Raw genomic sequence first — 27725 nt, forward strand, 5'->3', positions numbered from 1 at the left:
GGCTCGAACAGTGCCGTGTTCAAATTTCGAACAGTTGAATGCGTATTGTAACTGTTTGGCGGTGAAATTTACCGCGCCACGCGACGTTGCCAGTTCGCGCTGGTTCAGGACTTAGGAGGTAATTGAATTATGATATTTTTGGCCCCGTTATTTACCGAAGGGTAAATGTGGCTTTCACCTGTTTAAGTTCGCTCCGTTTTTTATTTGACAAGCTTATAGTTAGGACAAGTTGTAGTTGCCACAATTTTCTCCTGTTGTTTATAAGTGTTAGTTGGATATTTACAGGAAATAAGTAGGGTTAAAAGTAAGCAAAGATTTTTATGATTTTGTTAACCGTGAAATACTACACAAACGCGTCCTACGGCGCAACACTTAAATAATTCTATACACACTTACACAGGTATTCGAATGCAACTTGTTAACAAGTTTATGGCAACACTTTTGAAGAACTCAAAAGCCGTTTTAACGCATTTCTAATCAAAAATGTATACAGAGTAAAAAATTAAAGAATTAATCTTTGAATCTGAGATAATATTCTATTTTTAATGCCATGACTTTAGTATATCTAGTCATAACACTTTTTCTTTATGATTTTCTTGACGAAATTTTCTTAATATTTATTTTTATAGATTATAAATGCTTTAGTTATGTGTTGATAAATCGAAGATACCATTAGTAGTAAATAAATATTTTACTTCTGTGAAATAATATGAATAATATTATCGCTGCATTTATGATGTTTAGACCGTTGAATTTTTCGATTTGATCTTTGTGTGTTTACCTTTAAAAGAGACTATTCCTTAAATCATGATAAAATGACAAAGGCATTATTATATACGCAAATTCAATAAATTATCTTATTTTAATTAATTATTTGATATTGTTGTCGTCGAAGTTGTCGTATCACGTGACGAGAATTCATTAATCATTTGGATAAATATTTTTTGCCGAGCAACATCGTTACCAGCGAAAGTAATTTTTATGTCGTCTACTGAATAGCCGTTTACAAGATTCGTACGTTTAAACATTCAGTGAGTACTTACAATTAGTATATGTAGGCATTCAAGAAACTGGATACCTATATGTAATTACAAACACTTATGGGCCTTTAATTACAATGTAGGTACTCGTGTCTCCTTAACAATCTAATTGCTTTAACGATGTATCGTGTTAATACTATCGATAATAATTAGTTGCGGTACATCACTTCGCTATGAATGAATGTATGAATGGGTTGAACTTATTTTGCAACGTCTGATCTAAAGCTTGTATCATATTTAATTAATGGACGTCGCCATCTGTTGCTATAAATTTATGTTTTTTTTTTCAACTCATCAAACGTATTAATAAATGTGTAAGAGGAAATGCTTAAGACCGTCAGGTATTCGCTTGAATTAATCATTAGAACGGGTTTTCCATGTAACCATGTGGGGGTGAGAGGGATGAACGTGTTCTATTTTTGAGTTTAGTATCTGTAGTGCGTTGTATCTTTAATAATATTGAACTTTTAACATGTTAATATTAGAAAGTCCGTGAATTATCTAAACGATTGGAGATCTTTGTACAGATAAGTTTACTGCGTTGAGATTATTCGTAATTACTAATTTGTTGTATTAATTAGATTGGACAGTTAACCGGTTTTCTTTCCATAAATATGTATATTCTTAATTTGACTAAACGTGACTAAATTTAAAATAATTTCGAAGCATATATTATTGTTTTTTTTATGTTAAGTATATAATAAATATATATACATAAATCGATTAAAATATAATATGGTTTTTAGTAGTGTTTAATTATGTTTATTATAGAATATATTTCATTATTAAAAATTAAAAAAAAAAAAAAACTTTAAGCTCATTTATTCTAAATTATTGATACGGTTTTTCTTTCTATGCTTATTAATTATTATAATATTTCTATGCATATAAATTAATATAGGTACCTATATTTTTTATTAAAATCAGATTTGAATATAAAAAAAATATATAATTTTATTTCGATATTCGATAATTTATCGAAAATATACACGAACTGTATATATAGGTAAATATATATAATCTTATCGTTTGTCATCGGATTTTTTGTACTCATTTTTGTTTCATGCGAAATTCCAATAAAACTTATCGGTAGTAACTTCGACGACAATGATGAACTTAGTGAATCGCTAACTTCGACTGTCGAGAAAAAGTTTTACCTACTAAATGATAAAATCTAGGTAGGTACTAGGTATATGAATGGGTACGTCTATATCCACGTAACCGTTTATATCTAGTTTCATTCAAGGAAATAAAATCTAGAATTCCTCGGCGTGTGTACAAAAAGTGGGACGTTCCATTTCTTCTTCATACAATATTTTTAATTGCTATCTATTAAAGTGTAATCAATCTCCGCTCCACTATGTAATTATATGTCTCATTACTGGTCGTTACTTCGCCATTAAAACTTATGATAGATTTCTCGTTTCTCAAACTATTTTCACAAATGCCGTTTAATAAGGGACGTGTGCTTTTATTGATAAATATATTATTCATTTATTAGATAAATGATAAATTGAATATAAATGATAAATTGTATATATAAATTGTTTTGACCATTTATATAAAAGGTATTATCATGATAATAATACAGCCTCTTATCTCAGTCTCAAGAAACCGCAGGGAAATTGAACAATAAGTTGCGAATTGATTTTCCAAGTTCAGTCTCGTTATAGCAATATTGTATTAATTGTTATTAATTCTATTCAGATATCTGCATAGATAGTCGGAAATAACAGCATCGCAACGCAAATAATCAGAAGGCTATACGGAAGCTCAAGCGAGCGTAATAAATCACAATAATTTTGCAGCAAAGATAATAATAATAATAATAATAGTTAATGACCAAGGATTGAAGGGAATAATAATTCATTATACATATATATAATACTACAAACATATTTACGATGTCTGAAACAACTTCTCGTAACTTTGAAATAGGTGAAAAATATACAGAGAACTTAGTGAGTACTAGTTGGGTAGGGTTCCTTTTCAAATATCGTTAGGTTTTCTTGATAATAAATGCTGTGTGAGCTCGTATTCCGAAGGGAGTGGCGAAGGGTGGCAGGGAGGCTGAGAGAAGCCGCCCAGAGGGGTCGGAGCGTGCTTTTTACCCTCATTCGCGACACGAATGCATTGCAGTTGCAAATTTCGTCTTCGAATATTGTGTATACAACGAAAGGTTTTCGTTTTGTCGTGAACCTGAGCATTAGTGGTCTCGTTTCCAGTTAATGTAGTTACGCGTGATACCTGGTCGCGACTGTTTCAATTAAACATTCAGTGTTTAAATGTTACACTAAATTGGAAGTGCTGATACGGTAATTTGTTTTTTATTTTATAGGTCAGTCAGCTTATGTTTCATTCAAGTATTTAAGCTTTGAGAAATGCGTTAAGAATAATTTGCCTACTTTTAAAATAAATATCAAATTTGTTTGAAACAAGTAAATATATATAGTGTATCTTTTTTACTTTTTTAATTTTATAAAGTAAATTTTATATAATGTAGACATTTTGAGTATTATAAGTAGTTATTGGATATTGAAAGGTTTTTAAATATAGTATGAATAAGAAAACGTAGAAACGATTTCGAATTTATAATTTCAAAATGAAAATTACTTTATATAAACATTGCATAATACCTGAATAGAGTACACGCATGCTGCATGATTTTTGCAAAAAGTAAAATTTATTTCCATTAAATGTATTAACCGTATAAGTAGTATTTAACTTAACATAAGTATTAATGATGAAAGTTAAATTTTGATGGATTAAAGTGAATTTAGTATTAATTTGCTATATTAAAAAAGGCTTAGGTGATACTATTTAGCTACTAATTAGTTCTGGGTTAGCTTCGTTCACGTTGAGCAGTCGATCACGCTTATTATCACCTGATAATGATCATTGATTACTTTATTTATTATAATTAATAGAATATCATTCAAAGTCCTATACGGTTCGAAAGTTCATTGACCTTTCGAAAACGTGTTTATATTAAAATATATTTGAATGCCTACTAGGAGTTTATGGAGATGAAAAAATTAATTCGCTCCATATTAACGCTTTTCATTAATAACTTACACGCTAGCGGTTTGAAAGAACTATTAAATATTTATTTACCGATTTAAAATAATTCTACTCGTGTTTACTTGAAATGATTTCGCATTCATATTTGTATATATATATATTTTGATAATTATTTAGAGTATTTATAGTGGGTATATCTAGAAATGTATATTTTTGCTTTCTCATTATCGAAATATTTTGTTATCAATTTTTATTTTATCATCTGTGCATTGTTATGGCGAACGTGCAATGAATAATACAGTAAAAAAATCTAGTAAACAATTTTTAAATATCTTAAATGTTGTTTTTTGTGGATCGAGATACAATTTATAAAATACCGCTTATGTACATAATATTCTAGCGCTCATGTTGTAGTTGAGTCATGTACTTTAAATATATAGGTACTCTAGGAGTTATTAGGTAAAAAATTTAGGTATCATTAGCGCAATTTCCACCTGCATACAAATCCATACAAATATACCGTTAAGTCTAGAATAACTTACATTTAAATGGAATGTATTTAATTTAAGTAACATTCTCTATATAATATTTATGTCATACAAATCAAGCATTAACTATGCTAAGAAAAATTTTATAATAATAAAAAAACAAACAATGTAAAAAAAACTTAAACGTAGCGTTGTTAAGTTATAGTTAGCGGGTAACACAATCGTTCTGTAATTAATGTTTATTGCTCTTAATTTTAAAACCTCACTTTTAGAGTAGCCTTATCACAAAACTAACAGCCATCATAAAACTATTTACAGTTTTAGGTTAATAAACGCAATGGCTGATAAAATTTTTAGAAGCTGTTTTGTTTCCGATTAGATTACAGCTGGGTACGAATTTCCATTTCCACCGAATTGAATTTAACCGCTTTTAATTTTACGTTGCATATAAAAACGTGCATAAGGTAGAACATTTGTTTTCGGAAATTATAGAATAATATAATATATCGTTTGTTTATACATGAAAATCGAATACGCACACTTATAATTATAATCATTTTTATTATTATAAAAATATAATGTTAACTACAAGGATAACGAACGATCCACGATCCGCTTTATAATATATTTCTGAAATATAATAATCATCGACGCTTCCTTAGCTTCGAAAAATTACATTAATATTAAAAAAAAAATTTTTTTTTCGTACTCTCTTAAATAAATCGTAGGTATTTTTTTTTAATTTTCATGAAATTCGTCTAGTATGTTTGTTTTAAATAAATTTCACAATACCTTTCGACTATTTAACTTATAACGCAGTTAAGGTAATACTCATAATATAAATCATTGTTCTAACATCTTATTACTTTAATCTTAAATTATTTTAACAAAAAGCATTTGATTTATTTATAAAAATATTACTTGACCAGGATAAATAACCGAAGAAAATTCTTTAATGATATCTGCGTAGGAATTTGTTTAAAAGTTAATTGAAACCGGAGTATTTGTAATGTAACGTAATTATTTATTAGGCGCTGTCAACTCGTCATGCATTCTGCCTTGAATGCTATGAATTATACCCAAATACTATATTAATAATTTAATTAAACGCGAACTAAAAGTGTTACTTAAAAATCATCGCCTTGTTTAAAATAATTCTTATTCGTTTCTATATAAAGTTTTGAAGCGATGATCGTGGGCCATGATCGTTTGTATTTAATTTTTATAATAACAAAGTCGATGATTTGAGAGGAATTTATGTTTAAATGCTTTCAACGAGAATGCGCTATTTTTATTATACAGTAGTTGATAAGCGTTGTAGATAAGGATTGTTATGGTGAAACGTTTTTACTAATTTTATATTAAAAACAATACGTTTCGTGGTAAAGTAATTTAGTGTTAAAATAATTACGAGACTAACGAGATAATGTATTGATATTTTTTTACTTTAACTAAGACTTGGAATTTGAAGAGAGCCGAGATGGCCCAGTGGTTAGAACGCGTGCATCTTAACCGATGATTTCGGGTTCAAACCCAGGCAGGCACCACTGAGTTTTCATGTGCTTAATTTGTGTTTATAATTCATCTCGTGCTCGGCGGTGAAGGAAAACATCGTGAGGAAACCTGCATGTGTCTAATTTCAACGAAATTCTGCCACATGTGTATTCCACCAACCCGCATTGGAGCAGCGTGGTGGAATATGCTCCATACCTTCTCCTCAACGGGAGAGGAGGCCTTAGCCCAGCAGTGGGAAATTTACAGGCTGATTATAAGACTTGGAATTTGATATTGTTTTCGATTTAATAAGCTCTAAGTATATTATTTGCCTAACGTTGCGATCGTTAAAAGAAACAATTTTGTCTTAGACGGTTGTCGTACTTTTTGTATTGCTTTTATTACTTTAATAATATAATCTTTTTCATAAGAATAGAAAATCCAAATAAACGACATTTGACAGCAAATTGACGCGATATCATGGATTTGCTTTTGCGTTTTGAACGTCGACGAATCCGTTATCGGAATTTTGGAAGTAAAATTAAAGTGGATATAAGTAGTTAAGTATAAGAGTGTTTTATTATAAATAAATATATATTAATCATAAACAATTAGAAGTGCACAATATAGCTGAGTTATTAGCAAATCACATGAAATACGTTTCTAAATCTAAGGTTTTTTATATCTATTCCCACTTCGATTGGAATAGTCTATACGTGTATTTATTGTGTGATTTATTCATTGCGTGCATACAACACTTTAATTTAATCCGCAGTATGAATATCCTTGAGTCAGTTTTCAGAATTTAAATTTAAATAGAAGTAACAAAGTTAGTTTTTATTTAACATAACAACGCGCCTGCACAAGTTTTCTTTTCAGTGGTTCTGGTCTCGAACGTCATTTTCTCACAGTACAAAACTTCGATGGAAAAATGTTAAAGATGTTTTAAAAGTTTATTACTTAAATATACAGAAAGTAGTTGATTTTTTATTAAATAGTAGTTACAGTTAAATACTTATACTTATACAAACTTTGTGACTATTGGATCTGTTACATACAGATCCAGACTTATAGTCACAAAGTTGTGTAATATAGTCTTTTTCCATAATTTTATGTTAACACGCTAAGATTGTCCCAAATTCGAGGTCTTGTTTCTGATTGGCGCATTCGAATAGACGAACTCACAAGCTTTAAAATATAGACTAACGCCATTATATTTGTTTAAAGTTCACTTGATGGTAGGGCTTTGCGCAAGCCCACCTGGGTAGGTACCACCCACTCATCAGATATTCTACCGACAAACAGAAGTACTCAGTACTGTTGTATTCCGGTTTGAAGGATGAGTGAGCCAGTGTAACTACAGGCACAAGGGACATAACATTTTCACCTTCTCAAGGTTGGAGGCGCATTGGTGATGTAAGGAATGGCTAATATTTCTTACAGCGCCATTGACTATGGGCGGTGGTGACCACTTACCATCAGGTGGCCCATTTGTTGGTCCGCCTAACGACATCATAAAAAAATCTGAGTTACTTATATTTTAACAGATTGGCTGAAGTTTATGAATATAAGTAGTTTATCTTCTTTGGGTCGAAGCGTAACGTTTTAATGAAGCCTGTAACCTTACTCAATATATGAACCGTCAAAAGATAATTATTTAAATTTCCCTCGTAGATCCTTAAATTAATCTGTTCAGCCGCATACACTCCGGGTTTCATCATTGCGTCGATAATTTGGCGGAGTAGGTGCTATTGAAATTCGAATTTTATGATTTCATCGTCATTTTATAATCGAATAGAATTCTAACGTGGAATACAAAGCAATGGAAACGCGGCCGACCACTTTAATTTTAGGTATGACACTAAATATTATCTAATTTATATTTACGGGAACAAAAATGTATAACACTCAGCTATAACGAGTTGCAAAACGGACCTTGACTGGAATGAAGCATTAACTTCTTCAAACTTACATACACATCTTCCTTGTATCATTCCTCTGTATGTGAGCAAGTCATTAAATTTCTCCTAAACTGATGGATCGAATTTGATGTGTTTTTGTGTGTTTTTATGGTTTTCGTAATTGGGGCGGGAAGTTATAGTCGATAACTAATCTTGGTCTTTACAGTCTATTTAATAATTTTTTTTATCATTGTATGATTATTTATATACTTGTATACTAGATATTGATATTCTAGACATTGTAGAAAACAAGCCATTGACAGCCAGAGTCACACACCACACACACTAAAACTATTTTTTTCTAACAAAATAAATCATTAGTATCTGATATATTTGTAAAACTGGTTAGGTTTTTCAATTTTTTTTTATTTATAAAAGTAACAGTAACATTATAATTATTTAAAGTTTCCTTAGAAAAAGGGACACCGGACTAGTAATTGGTATTCACACTATTTAAGTGCAAAGCCTGGTGCAATAACTCAAGCTAATAATAATATTAATTTATCTAAAACATATTATTATTTATCTTCATTAAAAAGTAAATAAAAAATATCCATATCTAAATTAATAACTTGTTTTGTGATCACTTTAAGTTTACTATGAATTATTATAAGGCTTATGTTTACGGTCTTAGAATATTTCGTCTATCCTGCGACCAACGAAACAAACCAATGAAACTGACTATCTTATATTCGCTCTCAAAAATTTACTAGATACTTCCCTCTTTCCTCTTTTCATATTAATTTATTTTTTACTAATACTACTAATATATACTACTAACATATTTACATATAGCTATTTTTTATATATGAATAACTATATAATTTTATTTTTATTAAATCCAACACAACATACGTTTAAAAATATTAAATGTATCTTAAAATATAATTGTTAAAATTAGTAATATGCCGATACATATTTTACATAAATAAGTCAAATAACCATATAAAATAGATTAAAAAAAACACATAACTAAACAAAGCACTGTTACTGTAAGGATAAATGAACTTATCTTCCAACAGTTGGTACCTACGTATAGCAAAAGTATATCTTTGCGAAATTGCCGGCCTCCTGAGATTTTAGGTTCAAAACTGGAGTCCGGTGAGTAAAAAGTATTCGAGTTTCTCTCTGCGAAATTCCCGATTTCCAGTAGAAGGCCGAAGTTTGGAAGTTAGCGGTTTTTACAAGCTTTGATTCAGAAAGCACGTTAAACCGTTAGTCCTTGAATTTTACATTGATATATATATATATAAGCAAATTACCACTGAAACTGTGGATCTTATTGACTTGAAATTTACCATGGACACTCCTTTGGCGACGTAGACGCTTCCTGAGAAAGGATTCTTAGAAATTTCAAACACTTTGTATAAATTTTATCGGAACGAAGTCGGTACGGAGAACTAGTCACTTTATAAATGTCAAGGCATTAAGGCTTGAAATGTGGGTAAAATTACTATACGTCGAATAGTCTAGACATATCTAGAAACTTACCTACTGAAGACGAAAATAGCATTGAGGCCCCCTCCATGGCTGTGTATAATAGCTGGAGGTTGTAACGCGTGGGCACTATTTATTTCTTTATAATAAGCTGATTAAGTTTTCATCAAATTATATCTATCTTATATCTTTTTTTATAAGATAATAGATTATTATAGCCGATAGTGTTAGAACACATACACTGTAACCGTAGACCACGGATTCAAAGCTAAGCTAATCCTCGAATTGTTAAAAAATTTTTCAATGAAAACTTTTTCAACTAGCATTCTAAAAATCTGTAAATTTTCTTTTTACTTTCCTACAATAATGTTTTAACAAGCTACTATTACTGTTAGAATATTTATAATATTGATTCATTTTAATTAAATAATGAAAAGACACAATTCTGTGTTTCTGTACATCAGCACGGAATCTAAGGTCATCAACCCTACAACTCTATTACTAAGTATTCATTGTTATAGCTCGTAATTTTCTCACTCACAACCTTAAAGCTCCTCGTTAGCATCTACGTCACTATTGTTTACAAAATAATGTGCATAAGTCTATGAAATATTTAACGTTTATTTTATGGTCGTTTAAGAATAAAACATTGACTAAGGATTTCGTATTTAAGTCGAGTTTAATAAATTAGAAAGCAAACGTAATGATTGATTACGTGATTTAAAAAAAATAATAATGTAATAAGGAAATTTAAAAACCTTATAGAAAAATCTTAGACCAAGTCACTAAATTAAAAAAAAAGAACAGTTTAGTAAATATATAATTTTATGTTTTTATTTCACAGTTTACATCAATCGATAAACAGGCTCCTTAGTTACTCGATTTTAATGTATCGTATTATATTTAAAAGGTACGCGACTGCCGTTCTCGAGACGGGAACAAAACAAAAACGTAAAACAGCTTCCATTGTCTTCCAATAAGAGGGACGGCCAGGTATAAGCCTCTACAGAATCCTATATATGTCCCATTGTTACATATGCTGATTTGCGCCAGTCCACAGCAGAATTATAAATGATATGCTAAAGAGGCAGGAGATAGCGTTGTATATGGAAAACTTATAGCTCCGTATTCAAATTTATGGATTTACATTTTTTACTTATAGCGTGGACGGTAGACGTGAATGCTGTTTTGTATTTTGAGATAGGACCTCTTTTTACATAAAATTGGTTAATGATGATTAGTCTTTTTTTATTATTATTAAGCACAGTACAGTAACAGTAACAGCCAGTATAGTACCCATTGCTGGGCTAAGGCCTCCTCTCCCATTGTGGATAACGTTTGGAGCTTATTCAACCACGCTGCTCTAATACACATATATGGCAGAATTTCGTTGAAATTAGACACATGCAGGTTCACGATGTTTACCTTCACCGCCGAGCACGAGATGAATTATAAACCCAAATTAACCACATAAAATTTCAGTGGTGCTTGCTTGGGTTTGAACCCGCAATCGGTTAATATGCACGTGTTCTAACCACCGGGCCATCTCGGCTCAGATGCGATGGGTTAGGAACTTATCAAAAACACAATTAATTATATTTTATTTGAAGCCGGCTGAGATGAAAATATTAAAAACGTACGAAAAGTATATGAGTGTTAATAAATTTAAAGGTTATTGATAACTTAGTTTCGCGATATAAGATTGACACGTGGCTAATCCAAAACATTAGGTGATAAGAAAGAGGACGACTTATTAGTGACTAATATCTATTTTTCCGTGACACACAAAATAAACGGACATCTGACGTAGTGTTGTCTCTAATTTTGGACAATAATTTATCTATAAATATATAAAGCATAACCGGAAATAGCGAGTTTAAATCCGCGCGACCACGTGTTTGATGGGTTTTACTTTTCTTTATAATTCATCTCATTGAGGAAGCCTAGTATCAGGCGAAATGTCACCGATAGTCGCTAATCTATGTTTGAGCAGCAATGTGAAATTAGTTCTTAGCCTCTGCTCGGCAGTGCAAAAATTGTAAGCGATTATTTGACCTTTAAAAACCGACATGCGAAATTTAAACGGACCGATTTAGAGCCAAATAATAATCGGGGAAACATGCGGACATGCTGTTGCGATCATTGAACTCAACTTCAATTATAACAATTTTCATTGCTTAGCAGAGAAGATTATTATATTTCGATATTTTCTATTAACTTACTGTACTATATTTTTCAATTTCGCTTTAAATTGTACATAATTATTAATTGTAAATATGATTATCTAAATTTAAAATAATGCATAATCATTTAACAGGTTCCCAATACGAAAGCACGCTGACTTCGACAAACTCAACCACAGCTATGTCAGTAACAAATGGCCCGAAAATGATGCAAGGGGAAATGAACCTTGTTATTTGAGAAAGAGAGTCCAATCCGGAGGGCAGGACGGAAAACGACACTATGCTAAAGGAGAGAGAGAGTTCAGAAGGGTCGCCTGCTACCCCAGACGAGTGTGCGGGATGCGGAGGCAGGATACAAGACAGGTGAACTACATATATTGAAAACGTTCTCTAGTTACTATATATACTCGTAGGGAACTATAATATTATTTCAGTGCGATCCAAAATGAAATACATGAACAATATTATGAAATTTGAAAAAATCTTATTTGTTTTTTTAATTACAAATTTAAAAAATAATAATTGAAATATATGTTACAATAATTAAAATTGTCGATTAAAAAAATAAATCGATTCACTCTGTTGGTTATTGTTTTTTTTTTTATTTAATGAACTAACATAACAGAGATATTTTGGTATCTAAGTTAGTTGCTTTAAGTTGTATTTGTTTACAAGTCTCGCGTCATAGTATTTTAAGAACGCTTTACCGTATCGTTTTATTTTTTCCCTATATTTAAAAATAAGTCAAAGATTGACGTCACAATGACGTATATTGTTATTGAATAAAATAATTAACTAATTAATCATAACAAATAACATTATTATAACGATCATATTTTATTTTATATTTGAAAAGAAAGAATCATAATATAGTACCTACATGGAGCACCTATTATGTACGAGCAACCGCGTAAAGAGCAAACTAGCAATGAGTAGCTTGTTTTGATAGGGGGCTATTTCGCACTAGTTAATGGGGGTTATTTGTTAATGTAGATATTACCTGTTAGCGGTGGACCGTCAATGGCACGGCTCCTGCCTCCGCTGTTGCGAATGCCGTCTGCCTTTGGATAGTGAGCTGACCTGCTTTTCGAGAGACGGAAATATATATTGTAAGGAAGACTATTATAGGTAAGAATGTGAAGAAAACATTTTATACTTTGAAAATAAAGCAACCAATTCGTAAATATTTTAAAAAAATGGTAAGTTTTTTTTTTTATTATTATTCGTCTCTGCAATGGAACACTTCGTTAGAAAAACGAGCAATTTGTATACTTGCGTTATTTTGTTTTGCGAAAGCGAATTTTTTTTGCGCTTGCGAAATCAAACCGGCTAAGCGCTGACATTTATATGCTGTATCATTTTCAGATATTTTATTTTTAAAATGGATTATAAAATGTTTCACTTTATTTAAATTTATTGCCGTGTCTTCAGACGGTTTTAATTAAGGTATTTTCAGATATATTATTTTTATATATTAACTAGTTCACATGCGTGGTTACAACCAACCCTGGGTATTTGCGTCTTTTCTCTAACAGATCCTGAAGTAAACAGGTTCAAACAAACAAACTCATCGGCTTTATATATTATTATGGTTATATAAACAATTATATCTTAGTTCGTCTTACAATACGTTATTTGAGTCATATTTGAATATATTTCATATTTTGGAACCACTTTACAAAACACAGAGTTGAAATCTGGTAGTGATTACATTTATAAAAATGTTTTGAAATTCATGCGCTTTTTAATGATTTGTCTGAATTAATCTATAAACAGAGAATATAATATTTACCGTTTCGTACTTTTACGAAGAATCTGTTAAATCTTACAAATTTTTCATACAAAATTATTATATCTGTAATAGTTTTGCCAATATTCGTGTGGAAATTTCGGGTTATAGTTTTATATCCTTTATGTATAAAATATAACGATGAACGTTTAATTTAATAATTATAATGTTAGGTTATTATTAATTAATTAGCTTATTTTCATTCATTCATCTTTAAATTATAAAAAAAATTAAAAAATAATTATTCTGAAAATGATTGTAATATCTTGAAAAATATATTTGACATATATAATTTGAAAAAAAAAAACGATTATTTAACCCGATGATAATTAAATAATTGTTAGTGTAATTGTCAAAAAAATGACTCATGAAGGTAGAGTGCAATAAATATTTCTGAATTCAGTGGGCATAGCGACAGTTGTCAGGTGTCAACTGATGCACTTAAGGGGGCGGTGTATCCACGTCACTCAAGATCCAGCACACTTGTTTGGTTCACACACCTGTCCAACTAAATACATTATGCATCTGTTTGTGCGTCAATATGCGCAAGTTTTGTTTGAGCTAAGCGCTCGAGTGTTATGCTTAGGTATACGAGTAGGTAACTCTAAAATCGTCGAGTCACTTTGTTTTTCCATTATGGATCGTATCCAGTTGTGAATAGGTCGTTTTTCGTTTGACAAACTTCTCCAAGACATAAAAATTTTTGCTTTTTTATTTTTTATTTATAAGCAATTATGCTGTCGGTGTTTTGTATTTCTATATAACAATATTTAATGACGTGACAAACTCAGGTGAAAATGGCTGGTCCTGTCAGCAATATTTATATACTTTGGGCGGATACAATAAAACACTTTACTGAATCTAACTGAAATATAAAATAGTAAAGTAAATGGTTACTTTAATAGAATTTATTATCTTTGTTACTATTTACAAATAATAAGTTTAATTTTTTTCATTATTTCTAAATAAAGAACGAGGGAGATAAAAAATTCTTATCAACAATAATAACAGGTGTGTTGACGTCATGAATCGAGGGTTGTATGAATTTTGACATAAGAGAGTCCAACTTGACATGATTTGTCAAACATCCTGCCCCTTGTGGCTTGTTAGGCCCCTTCGTAGCCAGCATATGGTATAATTGAAAACTATCGCATGATTTGAAAAATATGTCAATAATTTGACAAGCCACAGAGCATTAAAACTATTATAATTCAAACACTACATTACTGTTTTTGAAGAATCTACGTTACGATGTATCCAGAATTTACTTCATGAGTTAATTAAAAAAATATTTCAAATATTATTCTTTAAATAAAATAACATTTTAATAATAAGAAGTACAACTACTATTGTATAAAATATCTCTAAGCTCTCAAAACAAAGTCAGACTTTGTTGCAGACTTTTTTGCGTGAAGCGGTGTGCGCGGTGTGGTAACGGTATCACCGCCAACGAACTCGTGATGAGGGCGCGAGACATGGTGTTCCACCTTACCTGCTTCACGTGCATCGCCTGTGGTACGTTGCTTTCAAAGGGTGATGTCTTCGGTATGAGAAACGGCCTGATATACTGCAGGCCGCATTACGATAGCGCCTGTATGGACGAATACTGTGAAGAGGACATGACAAATGTTTACAGGTGAGAATTTTTGTGACATTTGTTTTTTTTTTTTTTTGATAGCCATGGAATTGAATAATGTCAAACTATATTTTTAATTATGTAGAATATAATTCATTGATAAATAAATCTTATTTGTAAATCTCTTACCATAGAAGTCAGTGCCTCAGTGCCCAGTAAGATCCCGATGGTGTTTTAAATTTATCTATTGACGAGGAGTCAAAATAATTAAAAAAAGAAAAACTCTGCAGAATTATTCTATCTGCATCTTCTTTTCCATATCTATCAGTTTTTTTGGTATTTTTTTTTGTTCATTCAGTATATGAAAGTAGTATAGCAGTGTATACAAAATTATTTTTGAAAATAACAAAAGAATGAAAAATTAAAACAAATATTAATAAAAAAAGTACGAAAGATGACCGCGTGGAATAATGTCAAGGATTCTAGCCACATTCTGCCGTTGAATCACAATCTGAGTGAAAATAATAATCATAACTTACACCAGCAGCGAAACAAAGCAGAGATTAATTAATTAGAGATTTTCAAACTTAATCTGAAATGTTTTGATTGCCAACACAACAAAAAACTGCTTCGGAAATATAAACGAATATTTGCACTGTTTGGCTGTTTAATTTTATTTCCTCATATCTCTCGATTATGTATGAAAAACTAAATAAATACATGAGCATAGTTGGAGGCGAGACCTGATTTAGAGCTTTCACAGAATAGTAAAAAAAAAAAAAACGGAGCGGGGACGCCTAGGTGATCTCATTGTATAAGAGAGACCGAGTTATCCGACCGAGTTCACCTCCTTTCCAAACAAACATACTTGTGTATGCTCAAAGCGAAGCCGCGTTCCTGAAAGAAAACTCCTCTGGCAAAACGAAAACATTACCTAAAAGTGTTACGAGTATTATATAACACGTTGAAGCGTCTTTAAAATTAATTTCATAATTTTCATACTATGATTATGTCGATCACAATTTCTTCCCAAACAAACACACAAAACTATATATAATAACATTATTTAATTTGATTTATTGAAAAAGTTACACCATCAACTTATCCCTAAGCACTTTATATCTGATGTGAGTAAAATTCAAAGTGATACGTCTTTACTCATTTGCATTTGTTCACGATAGCAGCATAGTATTTAAAATTATACAGAAACATTTCAAATAGTTCATTACCTTTGGGTACTTAGGTATAATTTGTTCCGAAGTAACAAATTACTATAAGTGAGTATATTACACGATTACCATATTAAAAACATTACGTCCAGCGCCCTGTTCGAAGTATAAATATATCTGAATTAATTATTATCATTTAGTTAATCAACAGTGGCGTCTGTTTTTATGAACATTAATATATGTAATTGAAATTACTTATATAGTTAATTTACGTTCACTTTATAGGAATATTTTTAATTCTAAATCAGTTTACGAATTGAAATAATTTAAAATTCGGTAGTGAGAACTATACGTGTTAAAATCTATTTTGTTATAAAAACGAAATAAACTACCAAATAAATGTTATTAAAAATAACTGTATGTTTTCTATTAAGTACTGATTTTATGTCGAGAAGTATATTTTTTTTTGTATATGATTGAAGAAGAAGAATGCGTTCTGCAAAGGAAATATCTAATGTTGATTTATAATTCTATGAATATTTCATTTATATATTTCGTTTCTTAAGTGAAGTACAGTTATCTATTTTGTTATTTAGGTGTCAAGATTTGCACATTGAGGGCGATTCACCAAATCAATATTATACCGGTGGGCCGAGTCAAAAGGGTCGACCAAGAAAGAGAAAACTACCTCAGGGTTCACCAGAGGACATGCAAATCCAGACGATGAGGATGGCTAGCACGGCTCTAGGTAAGAGACAAAAAATACCATATTTTATTTCCGTCGACGGAACGCTGCTCTTTGCGAATTCAACTTTACAAGGCGAATTTGATTTAAACTGATCTAAGTCAATGTAATTAAAAATTGTCAGCCTCTTAATTATTTTTCCCATCCGACTTGGAAAGCGCTTATAAAAAGCCCATTTACTTTCCCTAGCTTCGCTTCGTCGCAAAAGAATGCCTTCAACCACCCGCTTCCCTTTGAATTATGTTTCAATATTTCCCTGTGATGTACCGCTAGCGACTTATACGGACGCGTTTACTAAGCATTTGGCCCAAGATATTTTGCAAACTATTTTCTACGACGAAGAACGGTGGCATTGAAACTTTAGCGGACTGGGAGAATATAAGTTACATATTTCATCCAAAACGACGGTCGCTTAAAATTAAGCAAAAACCTCTGGAGGAAAGCACGAGGACGGGTTCTCCGCGCGGGCGTCCCAGATGTCAATTCATCCCGACTCGGCCGTAATCACAACTAATGAATAGACGACGCGCTCTTAAAACTGTTTTTGTCTCCTTTTCGCGCACGGTAGCTTCGTAAGTTGGAGTAGGAAAAACGTGGTTGGATACATTGGACCCGCGGCTGAGGTCGGCCGTCTGGATTATTCTTTATGGCGTCGAAATGCGAGGCACTCATTGAGGTGAATTCAGGTTGTGTGACTTCTCGACCCGATTAATCATGGTGCTAGTCTGAATGGACTATGGAATGACACTTCGTTATTTTTCTCGTCGAACACACAAAGTTTAGACGTAGGTATCGATAGTTTATATTTATTGCGGCCACAAAGTTTGCTAGCGATAAATGAGGCGTCGATTTTTTCACATCGCAACATCCACGTGCGTTTTAAAATATTAATCATTAACTTTATGAAAAGTTCTTATACGAAGTAAAGAATAGCTACAATAATATGTTTTTAATTTTAGGGACTGGTTTGATTTCGTGATTGTTTCATTAGCGTTCGAAATGACATGTTTAAAATTATTTTAATGTTAAAAAAATAATTAAATACTTTTAAGTATCGAGTATTGAATAAATCAAACGTAATATATATAATATGCATCCGATAAAGATGTATCTGATAAAGATTATACGCTTGTTTTTATTGTACGCCACTTCTGATTATCAATTAGTATTTTCCCGCCAAGTAATTCGCCATGTTGGCAAACAGCACCACTAGAGACGCGCGCGTGACATCGATAATGGGAACTAAGGACTCTTGAAAATGTTACGTGCCTTATCGATAATCGAAATATTGATCATTGAAAAGTCACTCATTCGATGTTCGCTTGAAACCTAATCTCGATTCTGCATGTAAAAATATAAATTAATTATTGTTCCGATTTAGATTTTTTATTTAAAGTAACGTCTACGTTTAAATAAAATCGAATAATAAAATGGCAATAATCGAACAGTTTATTTAATTTGGCTATTATTTTTATAAAAAAACATTTAATCGATTAAGAAAGTCACTTTTCTTTTCGTTATTACTTACAATAATATATACAAAATTTCTTGAATTATATATTTTTTTATAAATTTGTATATCTGTTTTTCTTTAAATAACCGAAAGATTAATGGCATTGAATCGTATTTAGATTCAAATCAATTAAAAAAAACACGTCAATTTCTCTTTCAATACAAAGTATTAACGCTGACACTACACACATATTCGACAAACTGTTTAATGTAAATTCAAATTATATTTTTTAATTAATAAATTTCTTTCAATTAAAAAAAACGGCATCGCGTGGAGCGTCGTTCTGTTGCTTATCTAAAACCCAATCATGAACAAAACTGAGCATGCGTTAAAGTGAAAATTTAAAGGAATTTGAATTTTAATTTTTCATTAATAAACTCGATTTTTGATTATCGAATCTAAACTTCTAGTTATCGTATACTGAGGTAAGCGGCACTTAGTAAAGTCAATGCTAGTTTTTTTTTTGATATTAGAAAACATAAATAAGCATTATAATGTGTTCGCTTGAAACATTTGCTTCGAGATGTTAGTTGATGATAAACTAAGTATGGTCTATCGTGAATGAACATATTGGCAAGTAATTTATGTCCAATGTCAATAATTCATTAATATTCAATGAAAGATTTTAAAAGCCGTTATCTCCTTATACTGTTTAAGGCATGAAATAAAATTCGAAATAACTTTTTCAAAGCAAAAAACTATCGTCTATAAAAATTAATTCTTGTTTCAAACGTAGAAAAAAAAATTGCATGTTCATAAGTATAAATATTAATATTAAATATTTAAACACATTTGAATAACAAAACATGTACCATTAGTCAAATGTATAACCCTGATGCATTCAATAAAAACAAACTTTACGTATAACGCATTAATCATGGTAATACGAGCGTCCAAAAGGTTAATTAAAAATTAATGGTCAAGTTAAAAAGCCGCTAAAACAATCCCTACAATAAAAACAAACTTAGAATAGTAAACAAGGGCATCACTTAAATTAAACTGGCTTCAAAAGTGAATCGTTTATATGTTGCCCTAAATGTTCCCGAACTATCACCTGCCGTAGAAAAAGCCGCGTCGAGCGCTCCGGAAACTTAATTTTGATTTAAGATTAGCGCTCACACTGTTATATCACTTATAGTAATTTAAGTTATGAATATACAAAACTTCTTTAGATGCACTTAACGTAACGCACTAGATTTCTTATACTCTATTCCAACCATAAGAGAAAAGTCAAATAAACATTTGATAGCAAATCGACGCGATATCATTGGTCGAGAGCTTAATTAATCTATGATATTCACTATCGATTTGCGAAAAAAATACATTTTGAACGTCGACGAAACTTTTATCGGAATATTGGAAATAAAATTAAAGTGTATATACGTGGTTACGTGTAATATTGTTGTATCATAAATAAGGATATATTAATCATAAACTCTTAGCAGTGCACAATATAGCAGAGTTATTAGCAAATAGCATGAAAAACGTAAATTTAAGGTTTGTTTATCTTCATTCCGAATTCGATTGGAATATAATAATAATAAATGATATGATAATAATAATTAAAATTCACCTCTAATCGCTCATTTAAAATAGATTCTGTAAACATATGTTTATGAAAACCGTCAGTCAGGCGAGATGTCAGTATTCGACACCTACTACTTAGGTATTTATTACTCAATGCAGGCTAACATCTTTATTGGTAAGATGTCGTCAGATAGTTGGTTTGAGATAAGCGGCATTCCGACCAAGCGACGGATTTACTATGAACGGGGGCAAAAGCACCGACCGAATGTAACTTCAGTCTCTTAATTTATCTAGCTTCTATAAAAAGTAAGTGATGAGAACAACATATTCATTTTACTAATCTTGTATAAATATAAAAGCTAGCCAGATTTCGAACATTTTATACTTAGATTTAAAAAGTAATAAACAAATAATGGATTGAATATGTAATATTGAATTATTCGTTTAAAATTCAAATAGTTGTTCTTTTGTTTTAAAATATAATTATTGCTTAAATAATTGTTGCTTAGGAAAGTATTTTTTCTCGATATAGTATTGCTGATCGGAGACCCTAAGAATATTCAATACTTTTATATATACAAAAACACTAGATGTAGAAATATAGAATTAGGTAAACTGGCAGCTTTCGTTTCACATCAGTATCGTTTTACAAGGTCTACCAAAATTTTATTATTGTATGTGTCGTAAGTAAAAGAATTAAGCGACTTAAAATATACCAAGATGCTTGTGCAAAGGCAGAAGGAGCCGAGATGGCCCAGTTGTTAGATCGCGTGCATCTTAACCGATGATTGCGGGTTCAAACCTAGGCAAGAACTATTGAATTTTCATGTGCTTAATTTGTGTTTATAATTCATCTCGTGCTCGTCGGTGAAGATAAACATCGTGAAATTCTGCCACATGTGTATCCACCAAACGGCATCGGAGCAGCGTGGTCGAATATGCTTTAAACCTTTTCTCAAAGGTCTTAGCCCAGCAGTGGGAAATTAACAGGCTGTTAATGTTCTTGTACAAATAAAATCAAAACAGTAAATATTTTGTATGCCTCATTTTGTATTTTTCTTCTACATTACATAATACAATATATTATATACGATACGCACTCAATACGAAAATTTACGTATTAATTCACATTCACAAAATTTATTGTATTTTTGTTTGAAGTTTCCATTTATTCGATAGTTGTTGTTATGGTTTTGCCTTCGCATTATCCGTTTATACCCTCGACTCTTTAAAATGTTTTCGTTTAAAAATACACATAATAGTTTCAATAACGTTCGTTGAATATTAAATAATTGTTTTATTTCTTGTACCACATACCGCGGCGCCTATCTGTGCAATAAAACACGTATTCCCGTACGGCTCCTTTATTTTTTTATAACCAATCGTTAATATCGAAGCCTTTACGACCGCGATGCTTTATTACTGGGTTTTCGAGAGAAAAAAGAACGGTTTGAAGTAAAGTCGGTAACATGTTAATTCTGTCAATAAAATCTGGACAGTTAATGCTGAGAGCAACTGCTTGAGATAGCAGCATGTAAGATCTTTTTCCACTCGAATTTACGTCTTTTTATTTTAATGATCGAAAATATGTTTTGGATATTCAATGCGTCATTTATTTATTAGCCGTTGAATTTAATTCAGTTTAAGTTTATATTTACTGTCTAGTGATTATATTATATTATTTGTTTAGTTAAAATTTAACAAAATTGTTTTTTTTTAAAGCACGTCCAAAAAAGAATAAATAATTTATCACAAAAGAGTATTATTTAAAAACTATTAATAACGTAAACAACGATAATAACCCCTACTAAAATAAAATATATCTTGTTATATAAAAACGAAAAAAAAAAAAAATCTGAGAACAAACTTAACGGAAATATTTATTTTAAGCTGTCTCTCAAACAGGGCGGTAAATTAACAAAACAACTTTTGTAATATTTAATTATAAATAATTAGCTCTTCTTGCACCGGCGCGCATAACCGCAACCACCCAAGTGCTTGGGGCGAGAAATTCATAAATTAAAAGCCACTGGGTTTCCTAACCGACATCTATGGCGCTATCGTATCGATCAAAACTTACAATTATCTAAACATTAATCATTGTGTGTTATTTGCTTGGACATCCTTGTAGCTGTCGAATATTTAATTAACATATTTTTGTAATATTTTTGTTAGGCCAGTGGCTGCAATTAGATCATTATCATTATTAAAAAAAATGATTTAAACGTGTATGAATTCGCAGGTTCGAACATTTTTTTCCAATCTTATTTCTAAGATACAATAAAATGTAATGAATTGTTTTGTCATTCTCTATTTTTTTTTTAAATCTTTCTTGTCGTTTGTATTAAAGCAAATAAAATGTTTAAGAAATTTTCGTATAATCTATACTTCTATACATAATAATATTAAAATAACTCTGTCTGTCTGTCTGTCGCTCTTTTACTGCGAAACCAATGAACCGAATTTGATGAAATTTGGTATGAAGCAAACTTGAACTACAAGGAAGGACATAGACTACGTTTTCTGTCTAACCCAAAAACCAACCCCTAAAACGCGAGCTAAGCCGCGGGCAACAACTATATTAACATAATAATAATGAGATATCTCACGTTAATTACTTTAATTCACAGTAAAAGTCTTAATGACGAAGATTTATTACATAAGTATTTCATATAAAAATTATGCAAATCGAATATAATGTTACGAAATTAAAGAAATTCGAGATGCAATGTTTATGTTTTACTTTCTGTAAAATATTATAATTAACGTCACAATATAAATTGTAATTTAATTTCGTATAGCGTATTATTAAATGAAGTTCTTTAAATAAATACGAAACATGACTCTTTTAAAAGTAGTAATAAATAATAATAGAATATATTTTTACTTCCTCCAGAAGTCAAACTAAATATTGAATTTAGTTTGACATTATTGCATATAGATATCGGAAAACTGAGTATGAAGATATTCGGTAAAAGATGAACATACATGCATATAGACTGTGAAAATCAAATCGCTCCTGTAGGCTTGGTCATAGGTCCAGTGGGAGATTATGAAATAATTGATAAAATCGTTTCAATATTAACTAATACGATTATAGAAAATCTTAAATGTAGTTAAGGTTATCTATGAAAACTTGGTTGTAAGGTTTTGTGTAAGTTTTTTTATCTTCCAGTTTAAATGGGCAATAAGTCAGAGTAACTATACGTACAGGCGCATCAGCGATGTAAGGAATGGTAACATTTATACGGCACCGATGTCTATGAGCGGTGGTGGCTACTTACCATTAGGTGGACCGCTTACCCGTCTATTTATGCCATAAAAAAATCTGGACGTAGAAAAATAAGAATTGAATGCAATTTCCCCAGACCGCAAGCGGAACTACAATCAGTAGCATCACTAGTCCGTGGCATCCCTGTCACCAATGACAGAAAAACTTTAGGATGTGGCTTAGACTACCGGAGATAAGGTGTACTAATATTTTTTGCTTGAAAATTTCTAATTTTTGATGTTGAATTTGTGGTGAACTGCTGCAGAAATTATAAAGGCTCTGTGGTCTGCAATATAAAACGCGTAGTTTTATTTTTACTTGTTATCATATACGTGTAAGCGTCCTTGAATTAAACTTACGTAGTAAAAAAATTACGCGATGCGGAATGTAGGTGCTTAAGCTTAGTAAAAAATCTCTGTATGATTTTGAAGGGCTATACGACAGAAGAGTTTTAGATACAGCCTAGATAAGAATATTGAGAGTTATTCATTCATCCATTTCTAATTAAATCCTAAATCTTTGAAGGGCAATCGTGGTGAGATTTCTCAGTGTAGCCTACGGTCAGGAGAATTTTAGACGAGAAATGACTTCGGAACGGAAGTTCCGAATCTTCAAAATCTTCAAAAACGTTTTATAACTAAAAAAAATTGCACAATTAATTACTTTTTAAGGCAATAAAATAACATAAACAATTGAAAACAAACTAATAATTAAATTATTTATATATTTTTTTAATTTTTTTTATTATATCTCTTTACCTGTATAAGAAATCGCTCTTAATTGGTGGAATGAATATTATGATGAGAAAATTTAATGACTACTTGTATTAAGTCTTTCGAATGGGTTGAAGTAGTTTTGCAATTTGTAAGGAATTCTAAGGTATCTATAGTAAGGAACAAAATAGCATTCAGGTAAAATCCGATCATAGAAAGTCAATAGTTTTCAATAGAAATATTAAAATGAAATACGAACAAAGTACATTCATAACAATTTCTACGTATTTTATATAATTTACAATTCAAACTGCATCGCTTACCTGATTCTTACGGTTACATCGTTTTCAATATATATATTTTTATAGTTAATAAATACACGCGAACAATGAAGACAAATCGTGGCGAAATATTTAATGATTTGTCATACGGTAAACGATGATATGTATTTTAAATAATAAGTAAACAACCCGTTCAACTGCTGGGCTGAGATATCTCTATTTGGGGTATGGACCTAATTCTACCACGCTGCTGAGATGCGTGGTTTGTTAATATACAGGTTTTCTTATAATTTTTTCCTTTATGAAACAAGTTGTTAATATACATTGAACGCATAAAAAGTAACTTGTCCTTGATTGAAACTGAAAAAAAAACCATACTGATGTAACGATTTTAGCTTGAAAACCTAGGGCGCCACTTTATTAAGCTTAGCTCTTAATTTTATCACTACAGGTACAAGTGACATAACATCTTAGCTCCCAAGATATATTATACATAGATTTTATTTTAATTGGAAACCATACATTACAACTAATTCTTAAAACTGTAACATAAAATTAGTACAATTCTATTAAAGTTTCCATTTATAACTAAAATCATAATAAGACCGTAACATATTAATTATGAATATCTTAATAATAATAAACAAATAAAAAAACCAACCAACCATAACCTAGATCTTTTATTTTTAAATTTATTTTAAAAATAAAAGATCTAGGTTATGGTTGGTTGGTGGTGAAAAGGTTCACATCGCTTTGACGATGTTGTTTATGGGCAGTGGAGACCACTTACCATCAGGTCATCCATACACCTACCAATACTGTAAGATTACTATAAATAAATATAAATATATTATACGAACGCTTTGATATATATATATATATACGCTTTGATATAGATATATATCAAAGCGTTCGTGTATCAATAAATATTAGTAATATTCTTTAATATAGATATGGACTATAAACGAACTACCTCAATAAAACTGAAATATTATTGATTTTATTTTATTCTATCCGCAATTTTGCTGTTTTTACTATAATTTTTGTGCAAATGAAGCAGTTATAATCAAACTAGCTGACTGTCCCGACCTCATAAGCGTAAAATTTAAAATTGAAATTCGCAAAAGAAAAATCAATTTCTCAGTGACCGTCTAAATCGCGAAACGAATAACTATAACAACTATAACTAACTATAAGTATAACTATTTCAAGGCAATCGGACCTATTAATTCGGAAATCGATGATGTGGCCGCTATATGAGTACCGCTGGCTAAATTAATTATAAATATAATTAATATGCTGTTAGGTAAATTACTGGCGTTTTGCGGTAATCCATACGAACACGATGATGATAATTTGATTTTATTATTAATTTTATATTGTTTTATTGGTTAAATAAAATCTTATTATTTTCATTATTATATAATATATTTTATTTTAGAGATACTTCATCGCGGTGATCTTTCCTCGTCAATGGAATCACTCGCTTACGATTCCTCAGTGGCGTCGCCAGGCAGCGTTTCGAGCCACACTCAACGCACTAAACGCATGCGTACCAGCTTCAAACACCATCAGCTACGGACAATGAAGTCTTATTTTGCAATAAATCAAAACCCGGATGCCAAGGATCTCAAGCAACTCGCCCATAAAACTGGCCTATCTAAGAGGGTGTTACAAGTTAGTAAATAGTTTATACAATGGTTTTATTTTAACGGCTCTATCTATGTCTGTGAGAGGTAACTCAGATATCATAAGATCAAAATAAAAACCCTCAATATAAAGATCGAGCGTAGCTCAGGATATTTTAGGTATGTTCCCTAGTTTTTCATCTTCCAAACCAAATTAGGCTTTTCTATCTTGATAATACCTACTAACCAGATTTTATTCCAAAATCTCGGAATCTGCTGCTCTATAATCAGCAACTGGACCAACGAACTGCATAATTATAATTATTTAGTTTTTAACGAAAATAATAATATACAATTAAATTAGAGTCAATAAAAATACCTAAAGTCCGTTCACTTGGAATTTAAATTGTTTCTCTAAAAACATTGTTAAGTTTTATTATTTTATAATGATCATTTATCTCTTAATAGGTTTGGTTTCAAAACGCTCGTGCGAAATGGCGCCGTAATATGATGAGGCAAGAATCAAATCAACATGGACCGATGACGCCGAATGGTAATTCTGCACATACCTCGAACGGGAGCCTGGTCGGTGGTGCCGGGCCTCCGCCGAATGTTCCACCAGGTGCCCTGATAATGTCTGAAGCATTACAACCGATGGAGGATATCAGGGTTCACACTCCACATCCTATGAGCTTCAGCGACATGTATTGACGGTCAAGTTAAAAAGCAGCTTGTGGTCCAGGTGTGTTTCTTTCGTTCAGCATCGTTATCTTAAAATGAGGCTTGTATTGGTTTTAATAATATGTTTGTACGATTTAAAAATATATAAAATTGAGGTACTTATCCGCGATGTAGCTATAGAAAGTATTTTTTCTACTATAATATAATTCTTTGTACTTCGACTGCCTAACATTACGAAACTAAAATGTTATTTATTTTATCTGGTTTTAATAATTTTTTTCTGAATGAAAATAAAATAAAATATTTATTAAAAAAAAAACGTAATTTACTCTAACTACTAATACATATATCGCGCTAGTTAAACTCGAATAATATTACAAGTGTTCCGGAAATGCTGAAATAAAACTTAATTTTTCATTTTCACACTGTGGGCTGATCCTTAAATAGTAAAATCCTTAAAAATAACATTTCTATGTAAATAAGAAGGAAATTCCTTTTAAAAGTAACACGTCGGAAATTTCGTTTATTGCCATTTTGTCTACTATCCTTAATTTTTTTATAAAACATTTCTGGAGAAATTACTTTTTGTTTAGTTACTTATTCTATTTTCCATATTTGAATTTCATAACAGGAACTATTAATATACTACATATTGAACTAAATCTATTATTGTAACTAAGTATCCCTCACAATGACGGCTGCTAAGATTTTTTTAATTTTATGGATTCATTAATAAAATATATCTAAATAGTTTTCGTTATCATTTATTGTATTATAATTTTGATGTAGACATATATATATATATACATAAACAGTACGTTTGTAACAGTACGGTAACATATATTTATATATCGTATTATATCTTTACATACCTGCCAAGATTTTTCTAAGTAAAGTGATACTAGTCAAAGATTAGTTTTTAGTGTTTGAGTAATCTTATAAATAAGATTACTGCTATATAAGCTTATTTAAATATAATTACATATAACATCTTATAATATATCTTATAATATACATATGCTCTGCTACATTTATTATGGAAGAATTATACTTCCACGAACAGACGACTGTTTCGTATTAGTGATTTAGTTTCGTCGCCATGTGACCAAAGCTTTATAAAGGAACCTGCGATGATTATTTGTTCGATATAGCTGGTTCGTTGTCAAGCTTTTGATTTCGTGTCGACTTATATATTAAATGAAATTATT

The 27725-nt window shown here is 30.8% G+C and overlaps 2 protein-coding genes across 3 annotated transcripts in view; one reads left to right on the forward strand and one right to left on the reverse strand.

Annotated features, from left to right (window-relative positions):
* On the forward strand, positions 1–26797 carry LOC113404237 (LIM/homeobox protein Lhx2-like). 2 transcript variants are annotated; one of them, XM_026645085.2, is made up of 7 exons: positions 1–118; positions 11759–11987; positions 12618–12752; positions 14813–15049; positions 16755–16906; positions 25650–25885; positions 26305–26797. In XM_026645085.2, the coding sequence occupies exons 2-7, from the start codon at positions 11905–11907 to the stop codon at positions 26545–26547; spliced, it is 1086 nt and encodes a 361-aa protein (XP_026500870.1). In that variant the 5' UTR covers positions 1–118; positions 11759–11904; the 3' UTR covers positions 26548–26797. The 2 variants fall into 2 exon arrangements, with proteins under 2 accessions (XP_026500870.1, XP_064076533.1); XM_064220463.1 differs by lacking the exon at positions 1–118 and adding an exon at positions 3193–3378.
* The window catches only part of LOC113404244 (protein phosphatase 1 regulatory subunit 12A), a 538461-nt gene that overhangs the window by 210043 nt on the left and 300693 nt on the right, over positions 1–27725 (reverse strand). The window lies entirely within an intron of this gene.

Source organism: Vanessa tameamea, chromosome Z (assembly GCF_037043105.1).
Source record: "Vanessa tameamea isolate UH-Manoa-2023 chromosome Z, ilVanTame1 primary haplotype, whole genome shotgun sequence".
Taxonomy (NCBI): Eukaryota; Metazoa; Arthropoda; class Insecta; order Lepidoptera; family Nymphalidae; genus Vanessa; species Vanessa tameamea.

Coding starts and splice junctions, on each gene's coding strand:
- LOC113404237 (XM_026645085.2), top strand. CDS start 11,905: ATGCTAAAGGAGAGAGAGAGTTCAGAAGGGTCGCCTGCTACCCCAGAC. Junction 11,988..12,617: donor GGAGGCAGGATACAAGACAG/GTGAACTACATA, acceptor TTGTTAATGTAG/ATATTACCTGTTAGCGGTGG. Junction 12,753..14,812: donor TGTAAGGAAGACTATTATAG/GTAAGAATGTGA, acceptor ACTTTGTTGCAG/ACTTTTTTGCGTGAAGCGGT.